General features: G+C 36.0%; 1 protein-coding gene across 1 annotated transcript; it reads right to left on the bottom strand.

Annotated features, from left to right (window-relative positions):
• Positions 1 to 3,721: 3,721 nt before the first annotated feature.
• LOC110695018 lies at positions 3,722 to 4,798 on the bottom strand. The gene is made up of 2 exons (XM_021872210.1): positions 4,055 to 4,798; positions 3,722 to 3,967 (listed from the first exon to the last, which is right to left on the bottom strand). Exons 1-2 carry the CDS (start codon positions 4,796 to 4,798, stop codon positions 3,722 to 3,724), a joined length of 990 nt encoding a protein of 329 aa, XP_021727902.1.
• Positions 4,799 to 10,783: the final 5,985 nt, after the last annotated feature.

The raw sequence follows: 10,783 nt of genomic DNA, 5'->3' as shown, positions 1-10,783 counted from the left end.
TTTTATTTTATTGAAATGGTAATATTTGTGTATGAAAACCATTATTTACACATCAATATTTCTATATATATGTTTTTTAAAATAATTATTCTATTTGTTATGCGTTTTTATGGAGGTTTAAAATCAAGAAAAATACACAAATCAAAGAAAAACCTAAAAAGTTTGCTCTTACTTAAAGTAATTAATTTGTTCTTAGCTAAAATATCCTCTTTTTTTTTTCTTTTCTTCGTATTCTATCTCTTTAAATTTTTCAAAGTTATTAGTTTTACTTTGGTTAAGATCAATAATATTGTATAATTTTACCAACGACTTAATTTCCATCCTACTCTCTAATCATAATTAGAGATAGACCAGCAGGTACTAGCAAACACTCCAAGTCAACATGAGGAGCCCACTAATATAAATATTTTCCTCTCTGGGCTTTAGCCCGCAAGAATTTGCTTTGGTGAAAGACAAATGTAATCCCCCATATTTTTAAACAATATATAAATGAAATTTTATTTTATTTATAATATTTATTTGTATTTCAAGAATTTCATTTTAAAGTTTCAAATTATTAATTTTGGTCAAAAATTATTTTAGGCTAAATTATTTTATGTATGTATATCCTACAATTCATGATCATAAAAACAAATTCTAACCCATTTGTTTATTTAATTGGCCCATTATTTTCATGAACCCCAATTCTACCCTACAATTCTCTCCTATAAATACCCCATGAATCCCCAAATTTTCCCCACACAAAAAGGTTAGAATTATTTTCTTTCTCCTTTATTTTTATTTTTATTTTTCTTTTCTTCTTTTCTTTTATTATTTTTTTTTCTTTTCTTTCTTTTCTTTTTCCCCTTATTTTATACGTGAGCAATGCCTCAATTTCCAACAACTGCCGCCACCTACCCCGCCGGACTTCGGCCACTGTCGCCACCTCCGATCGCTGGCAAACACCACCAGCCACCCACCGTGGCTCCCTCTTCTTCCTCCTCCTTTGTTTCTTTCTTTTCTTTTCTTTTTTATTTTGCTTAGTACTTGATTAATTTTTTTGGGTTTAATTTAATTGTTTGAAATTGATTTGTGTAGTATCAAAATTATGTTTTTGATATTTTAAACCTATAATATCAAATTATAATTGTTGTTTAATTTTCAAATTTTATGGTTTTAAAACCTAGGGTGTTAATTTATTTAAATTGGGATTTTAGGGTTCTAATGAGCAATTAAATTGGGGATTTTGTTTAATGTATTTCTAATCATTAATTAAGCATAAAAACATGTTTTAAAGGATGTTTTAAGGAGTTTTTAATAAAATTATATTGCTTGAAATTAGTTTGGGTTTTAATATTTAATTGTTGGTTGTTTTCTAGGAGGTGATTATTCCCAAGGAGACTTTTAATTGAGTAAAAGTGGCACAAATGATTGTTTATGCAAGGTACGTACATGTCTACTTTGTTGTAAGTAGTATCATATTTAGATACCAAAAGGAAAGAACTTAGTTTCATGTTTAGAGAACACTTGGATGGAAATTGTTTGGTTAAACATTGAATTAATTCACGTGCTTATGTTTATGAGACATGTTTTGGTGAATTGATTATGTTTGTATGAAATTATGGATGCAAGCATGTTGAATTATATTGGATTAATTGTTTGTATGGAATGTTTATACAAGCATATTTTTATTGGATTGGTTTGTTAACCATATTTGGATTATTAAAGGCTTGAAATTGAATGGTTTAAGTGGAATGAATTTATTAATTATTCCATGAAGTTATTATTATTTTACTTATTATTCAAGCATGACTTGTTAGTATATTGAGTAAAGGTGAATTAAGCCGAAATGGCCAGGTGGGTTGACTATGTTCAACAATTTTGGATATCTTGGAAGTTTAATGGAATTAAAGGTCAATTTGCGATGTGATCATCGTTGTCCTAAATAAGACTAAAAGTGAATTATATGTATGATCGCCATGTGTGGTTTAGTTGAATGAGTCGGCTATTAATTAACTTGTAATCACGTAAAGTGAACACATGGATGAGCAATAGAACTCTAGAAAGCGTGCACTTCTAGAATATTACAATTATGGTTTAGGGTACACGGTGGTAGCCCGTGGCTTTGCGAGGCTTGTTTGATCAACATGTCCTCTTTTCTTTTGGTATTTACATTTTTATTTTATAATAAAAGTTCAATGGGATCTTAGACTAACTTTGTGAGAATGGAGTCACGTCCATTCTTACATCGCGCTACTTTTTTATTTTAAATGGTCATTTGGGACCAAAATGATTTGGTGGGTTGGACAACCTCGTCTATTGCTTACTCCAAATTAAATTAATTAAATTAAGGCCAAATTAGAAAATAACACCTATTAAAATCACTTTTTTTGCTTATAACACCTAAACATTTCGATATTTTATTATAACACCTATTAAAAACAAAAAATTTTGGTTCCACCACCTAAATGGTTATGCCGTTAGTGAAACTGTTAGTGGGGCCCACTGCAACGGCTATTTTTTTCTCAGTGATGTATACAGTTACGATAAACTTCAAAAACATTCAATTGTTGACGTTTTCACAAAATTTGGGTCAAATATTACGAATTGAACAACAAAATTGCACAGATTGTTCGATTTTAGCATAATTGTCCAAGATAGGAAGATTTGAAATCAGGTAGTTGTGTCAAAACCACTGCAGAAAACCCCAATTTATCTTACTTAAATTTCATGTAAATCAAACTATGTTGTTGAATTAAGGGCATTATTCAGTTCGCATGTGTTAGTATTCATCAATTTCATTCAATTAGGGTTCGTTGTGTGTTAATTGTTCTATAAATTGCGAAAAGATGAAATTAGGGTTCGTCGCCAAAATTAAATTGGGGGTTTTGATTTATAGTAGTAATTGTTTAATTTCCTTGGTGGAATTGTATGGTTTTTCAAAGGGCGAATGGTTTTGCTTATTGTGGTTGGCATTTTGATGCAGGAAATGTCTTTCATAGCTTCGTCTCCTTCAGGGGAGAAGAAGTGCAAGTGTGGTGTTCCTTTTGCGAAGCTTACCAGTTGGACAAGAGAGAACCCTGGTCAAAAGTTTAGAACGTGCAAGTTCTATGATCCTGTAACTGAGAGTAGAGGGTGCAAAGCATTTGAATGGGTGGATGAACAAGATGGAACAGCCTGGCAAACAGAGGTGATCAACAATTTGTTGTTGGATAAGAAGCTGTTGAAGGGTGAAATTAGTGACTACAAAAGGGAAGTTGATGATCTTAGTGGACAGATGAGGTGTTTGCTCAATGAAGTGGACAGGCTGAAGTTGAAATGCAAGGCTCTAAACTCTGACAGGAAGAAGATGAACAGAGAGCTGCATGGAAGAAATGGAAGATTAGTCTGGTCATATTAGTGATGCTAGTTATTGGGGGGTTTGTAATGGTTAATTATAATTTGTCCTGTGTCATTACCATTAGTAGTAATGATTTTGTAATGTTTTATAAGTGGGAGTGAACCACTTTTTCAAAGTAATGAACACATATTTTGTAAGGAATGATTTGATCCAAGCACCTAAATATATGATATTCCAATGAACAAAATGAGCAAGTTAGTTACATTGCTTAATCATACTGGCTTTTACAGCCTAGCACCAAATAGTTACTTAAACAATATAGGCTGCAACACTAATTGTTCAAAATATTTCATGCTAATGTTCATAATATCACCCTAACACTAATTGTTCAGAAAAACAACATCACTGAGTCAAATTTTCATTTTTTAAAGTCTGCAGCTTGGCTCTCCTTGTTTGCACACCACTGAGTTGAACTTTGTCTGTGTTTCTGGGATCTGGTTGACTGGAAGAGGGGGTCATATTTTGCTTGGATTGTGGCTGGCCTTGTTGACTTTGTGAACCTTTCCTCTTACTTAGTGGTTCACATCCTGGTTGCTCTTGAGGAAAGGTCTTGTTCCCAATGATGTTTGGACCAGCCCCTACTGCACTCTGTGTTTGAAATATAAGTAAACATTAGTATAAAAATCCAACTCCATCACAAAATATACCCAAAAATATACTAGTAACAAAGAATACCTTCTTAGCAGCTCTGATCTCACTCTTCTTCCTCTGTTCAACAACCCATGGTAAGTTCAAAGGGGGCCTTCCTGCAGTTCTGTCATCCGTGGGTTCAGGTACAGTTGGGCGCTTGCAAGTCTTGGCATAGTGGCGAAATCCACCACAGCTCTTGCACTGACTCTTCCTTCTCTGTGCTCTCTGCTGCCCCCCTGCTGCAGATGTTCCCTCACCAGGCTCAAGCTTTATTTTCTTGGATTTTGGTCTTCCAGGCTGCACATTAAAGGCTGGTGGCCGAGGCTCTCTCATGTTCACTCTCTCCCAGTGCTTTGGGCCTGGCATTGGTTGAATTGTAGGCTCATATGCAGCTCTGTAGGTCTCCATACTGTAAAAGGGGTGCACATATTGCTCAGCATCACTCCTTTGGTCCATAATGCATGGAAAGGCATGAACACATGGGATGCCTGTCAACTGCCAATGATTGCAGGAACAAGTTGCTTTTTCCAAGTCAACTAGAACTTGGTCATCATTCAGTTGCACTTCAAAAGTGTCATCCCTGGCAGCTTGCACAATGCAAAGCCTAGACACATAGCTCATCCTCTGAAACAGCTTATGCACATATGGAGTGAGGTTGCTTGTCAGTTCCTTGGAGTCCTCCCACTTCTCATTGTTCCTCCTCATCATGTACCTCCTCATCCATTCCATTTGGGTGAGGATAGGTTTATCTCTTGCATCTCTTATAACTGAGTTGAAAGTCTCACACATGTTGTTCAATAACATGTTGGACCTGCAACTATCACTGAATGCATGCCTGCACTAGTGTTCAGTGGGGATGTTGTTCAAGTACTGATAAGCCTCCTCATCAAGCTCCCTTATCTCTTGCATTGGAATCTGAAACTCAGGCTACAAACACAACAAGGTAATGCATCAAGTTTAAAACACTGATAAGGTAACACTGATAAGGCTACAAACACACTCAGGCTACAATCTGAACCCTTTTAACAAACACAACAAGGTAATGCATCAAGTTTTAAACACTGATAAGGTAACACTGATAAGGCTACAAACACACTCAGGCTACAATCTGAAACTCAGGCTACAAACACAACAAAGTAATGAATTTGTTCAGCATACTCTAAGCAACAGATAAGGTCTTACATGTGTTGTTTCTCTTGCAGCACTCCAGAAAAGCTCCTTGAACACTGATCCACTAAACTTAAGCTTGAAATTTGACCAAATGTGCCTAACACAGAACCTTGTTTCTGCACTTGGCACAACTTCAGCTAGGGCTTCAACCAGTCCCTGTTTAACAGGAAAAATAAAGCCTTATCATATTACTCAAAACAAACAATAGCATTGATTGAAAACTACAAACAAACAAGATGCTTTTACCTTCTGCCTGTCTGGCATGAAGGTGAAGCCAGAGCCATATGCACTCCCAAGGCTGTGCATTAGTGATTCCAGAAACCAAACCCAAGTCTCCCTGTTTTCAGCCTCACAGGTTGCCCAAGCTATAGGGTAAATGTTGTTGTTCCCATCTTTGGACACTGCAACTAATATTCCTAGGGTAAGCTCCTTTCAAGTGGCATCCATCCACCCCAGTGATTGGCCTACAACCCTTCAAGAACCCATCTTTCAAAGGCCTCAAACAGACAAACATCCTCAAAAACAATGGAGGCTCAGGCTGGTCAATGCCATCTAACACCACATTACAACCAGACCATGGGTTGTATTTCATTATTGCCTTCCCATAATCCCATACCCTTGCATATTGCTCTCTTGCTGAACCAAAGATTATCAACTTTTCTCTACATCTAGCCATCCAACATCTGTAGTAGGTCACTTAAACCCCAAGATCTTGTAGCACCCTATCCCTGATCTGCTTAATTTTCCAGGTTGGGTTACTTCTAAACTCCTCAAGGTACCTCTCTGCAATAAACTCTGCAGTGACCTTCTTGTTCTCCCTGCTTCTCACACACATATGTTGTAACCTTATGCTTTTAATTTTCCAAGTCTGTTGTTTTTTTAACTTAGTAGCATGGACCTTGAAATTGCACTTCACTCCACCCTAGCATATACACAAAGGCATCCTACTTGTCTTTGTTTCATACTTACACCCACATCTATTCCTACATTGAATAGTAGTCCTAGTACTATCATTGTGCAAAAAGTAGTACTCATACCTATTTTCTATTGCATGCACTCTAAGAGCTTTCCTCAAAACACTCACATTGCTGAACTTAAGCCTATTAACAAGTACAATAGGCTTAATGAAGTCATACTTCTCATTAAACCAAGGACTTCTGTCCTCTTCATCTGATGACCCATCCAAGCTCCTTAAATCATCTAAATCTCCCTCAACTTCTCCCTACAGTTCAACCTCACTGACATCTAAGTTCTCTGTCAACTTAGCCCTAGGATCCTTTACAGCCCCCTGATCTTGTAAATCCAATTGCTTCCCAAGACTTCTTGTTACCTTCTCCAATATCTCTTCAGAATTCTGGACAAACCACCTCTCATCCCCACTATCATACTCCTCCTCACCAGGCTCCCATGTTATGTCAATGTCACTGCTATCAGTAGAAGAATATCCCTCCTCACTACCACACTCACTGCCCTCACTGTTATCCCCAAAATCCAATCCCTTTGCTGCAGATTTCTTTTTCCCCTTCCCAGTACCCTGAACCCTTTCACACTTAACTTTAGATTTCCCCTTATCCAACAACTTCCCTGTACCAGAAACCCCCTCACTCTTAGCGGAAACCCCTTCACTCTTTCCTCTCCCCTTACCCTTATCCTGTCTAGATTGAGGTTTAGGAGAATCTGAAGGGTGACTTATGTTAAGTCTTGGGCTCTTCCTAACTGGTACAGGGTCCACTGTACTTTTCTTGCCCTTTCTCTCTGCCTTTCTTGGAGTGGCCTGGGTTCTCTCTGCCTTTTTTGGAGTGGCCTGGGTCTAGGCCTCATGTATGGGCCTTAAAGTTTCATCTGTAGTGACAAAAATTTCAACAGACCCATCCCCATTCACTATCTCTAAAAACCACTTGACTTCCTCTTCATTTACTATTTCCCTCCTCCCTATGTTAAAGGTCCTCCCTCTTTGTTTATACCAAAGTCTATAGTTTGGAGGGACATGGACATTATAATGCACAAACCCATGCACAGCACCTTTCCTTAAATAATGTACATCTATCTTATCCACTACCACATCCCTCCTCCAATAACATAACCCACCACACCAGCAAAGCAAGGCTTTTGATTTTGACACTTTTTTGGGAACAAAAGTACCCCCAACTCTGAATACTATATCAATTAAGCCTTCTTGGTTGTTGGCCATCTATGTAACCAATAAACAGATGTAAAGCAAGTCAAAAGAAGCCAATTTATGTTACCCCATTTAAACAGTCAAACGCACTACTTTTTTCAAAACAACCAAACATATTTTACACCAATAACAGGACAAAGCAATCAACAGTTCACCTAAATCAATGAATTGTACTAAACAATTAACCATTAAACAATTACATACTTAATTACTCACATATTACTTTAATGTCGCACATTACAGACAGAAAATCACACCGAATTTAACATTTTTTAGGGTTCGGAAATTTTTGCCCAATTTACCCAACATTTCTCAACACAATGGCATATTCACATCATCAGTTTATGAAAACTACTTTAAAAAATTCGAAAGGTACCTCTTTTGGAATCTTACTGCAGTTGCTGTCAGAGACCACGAAAAATCCAAGCTTTTTGGATGTTGAAAATGGCCGACGAACGCTTGCTGAGTTGTTTCGCTACAATGCTGACACCTACCCCTTGAAATTCAATTCCTCAACCACAAATTTCAGTTTAGGGTTTGTTAATTCTCAGTAAAATTCGTACTTCAGTATGAGCAGTGAAAATTCAATGAAGATGGAGTAGTTGTGTAATCAATGTAAGGAGAGAGAATCGAAGGGAAGAGGAGGAAAGTTGGACAGTTAAGTTAGTTGTGGGCCCCACACAGATTTTCCGTCACAGAATCTGTTAACTGGTGGTGGAACCAAATTTTTTTTTTTTAATAGGTGTTATAATAAAATATCGAAATGTTTATGTGTTATAAGCAAAAAAAGTGATTTTAATAGGTGTTATTTTCTAATTTGGCCTTAAATTAAATATAAAGATCGAGTCAAGTGTTTGGAATTGGTTAGTGAGTATGTGATAAGTCTATTTTATATATGTTTTTATTCCCCGTCCCACAATCATATTTGTGCTTATTTGAGTTCTGCGGAGCTATTTTTATTACTAATATACGTTTTCTAGTCTTTTTGTAGAGTTGGTATTATTTTGCAGGAATTTGCAGATTTATAATAATTCCCGAGCTTATTGAGCCACTACGAAGATATTGGTGTGTGATCGTATTTATGACCATTTATATGAAGCCCAAAACCGAGTTAACGGATTTTGGTTCGATAAATTAGGGGCTCGATTAGATAAGAGAAGGGTTCAAAGTTCTCACAAGAAATACGGACCAAACTACTAATAGGAAATTGAGCTCATTCAAAAAGGCCCAGATACAAGAAACTTCAAAGCCCAAGAGGATGTTGCTGGGCCAATCACCTGACCGGGCCCGGTCGGGCAGTAGCTGGCCCGGCCGGGCGAGCGTGTTGCTGGAGCTTTTCACTTCATCACAGTGGACTAGTGTTTAGGCCCACTTAATTTTAGTTGTCGGTGGACTTGTTTCTATTTTTGCTGGAGGAGTTTGAGTGGGGGATAGATTTTGTTTCTCAAAATTTATCTTTTGGACTTTCTTATATATATATATATAGGTAGTAGTAGTTACGTAGGGGGAGGTTTTTGGGGAGTATGATCTTAGTTTAGTTTTAGATTAGTAGTTTTAGATTAGTTTAGTTTTAGCTTTTGTTTTCTTTTCTTTTTCTTATCAAAGTTTTATTATTATTACTTAGTTCTAATATTATTCCTTTGTTTTCTCTTTGGTTTAATTATTTGCGTATTAGTTTATATTTGTTGTTTTAATCATGCTTTTTTTATATGCTTTGATTAGTTTAGATTTAAATATATGTGAGTAGTTATTTCTAGGGTTGTGGGGATCCATAAATAATATGAAGGGGTAATTTACTATTGTTGATTGTTAATGCTTTGGTTGATTTCCTATTGATTGGATTAATGCTATGCAATTAGATTAGGCCTGATTTAATTGTATGAATTATGCAATATTGATTCGAGATTCGAGAGATGAGAATTGATGTTTAGACTTAGTTTCAATATGCAGGTTAATTTATAAATGGTTAAGTCAAGATTCGAGAGATGCGATTTAATACCGGTAGATTAATTCTGTGATTGTAATACGTAGAGAAAACCCTTTATGATCTGATTAATTGATGCATTGATAATTGATTGTTGTGTTTTACCCTGGAATATTATTTATTGGTGAACCTGTACCCTAGGCCTTTTATTATTGATTTCCTCCCTTAGCTTAATTATTTTCCATTAGTTTAATTCTCACAAAAACAATTTGGTTACTTGATAATTTAGATTATATTAATTAATTAGGAATAGAAAGACATGTTTCTCTGTGAATTCGACCCTACTTCCCTATCTATATTAGTTAGTGGTTTTAGGAATTACTTTTGATTAGGTGATACGACTTTAGCCTGTCAGTATGTTGAGTTGATTGAACTATTTTAGTGTGGAGTCTTAATTAATGAATTCATGTTGAATGTTATTTACTTTAATTAGTTGAGTATGTTAGGTTTGTTGCGTTGTAGCTTGGATGTACTCAGCTTTTTTGATTGCGTGCTGTTGTGTGTTTTCTTTTGTCATGGTCTTCGCCATTCAATGACCCTGTGATGATCCAATTATTACACTTATATTATTGTGGAGCAGTATTGCACAAGTTAGCTTGATGATGTGAAGTTCAGGGATTTGGCATACGCATTGTCAGGGGATTAGTGTGATTGAGAGTATTCGTTCTTTGTGTTGAACTTAGTTATATTTTGTTATTTCATTTATGATTTGGGTTTTAAATATTGGTTTGGTTTTCAAAAAGGGTCTTTATGGTTCCAATTTGTAAGCTTTGACTTATTGATTTTCTAAACTATATTATTTTAAAAGACTTAAGTTTGGTTTTCCGCTGCTATACTTTGATAAAGCCTTAACGTTTTAACACGTGGCGGTAACATGCCAATGGTCTCCTCTATTTTATTTAAAGTAAGTGGTTTGAAAAAAGGAGAGTTATTGGGGTGTTACAGTAGAAGTCCTACCCAAAAAACCTCTACTAGGTTGAGGTATCAACCCCCATGTAAAGAAGGCTTTTTTCTCTTCAACTTTCGATGTGGGAGCGCCATAGACACCTTAAAAACCTCTTAGTCTCCTCTACACTAGATTGTTGCTTTTGCAAAACTTCTTGCGCAAATTATGTGCTTAAGGGCTGTATTCCCGAATTATTCAATCAAGACAGACTAGATAATGTCAAAGAGTTTAAATCTCGAACAAATAATGTCTATTATACGTCAATTGAGATAGATATTGAGCACCCAAAAGCCCATGTTCACATACAAAACTCCCATCTTCTTAACTAATCACATGTTGATTGGCCACTTGAGCCCTATTATGAGCTTCCGTGACTAATAAGTCCCAGTCAACTTTGCAAATTATACATATAAAAGTCTTTATTGCGAATTTCCTTAATCTCCAAATAAGTTTAAAGCTCTATAATGTTTCCTCAATTTGATTCATACCAGATTC

Source organism: Chenopodium quinoa, unplaced genomic scaffold (genome assembly GCF_001683475.1).
Source record: "Chenopodium quinoa cultivar QQ74 unplaced genomic scaffold, ASM168347v1, whole genome shotgun sequence".
In the NCBI taxonomy this organism is placed as follows: Eukaryota; Viridiplantae; Streptophyta; class Magnoliopsida; order Caryophyllales; family Amaranthaceae; genus Chenopodium; species Chenopodium quinoa.
Note: the sequence above shows the minus strand (reverse complement) of the source record. Positions and strands in the feature narration are given on the sequence as shown.

Coding starts and splice junctions, on each gene's coding strand:
- LOC110695018 (XM_021872210.1), bottom strand. CDS start 4,798: ATGTGTGAGACTTTCAACTCAGTTATAAGAGATGCAAGAGATAAACCT. Junction 3,968..4,054: donor AGATCAGAGCTGCTAAGAAG/GTATTCTTTGTT, acceptor TTTCAAACACAG/AGTGCAGTAGGGGCTGGTCC.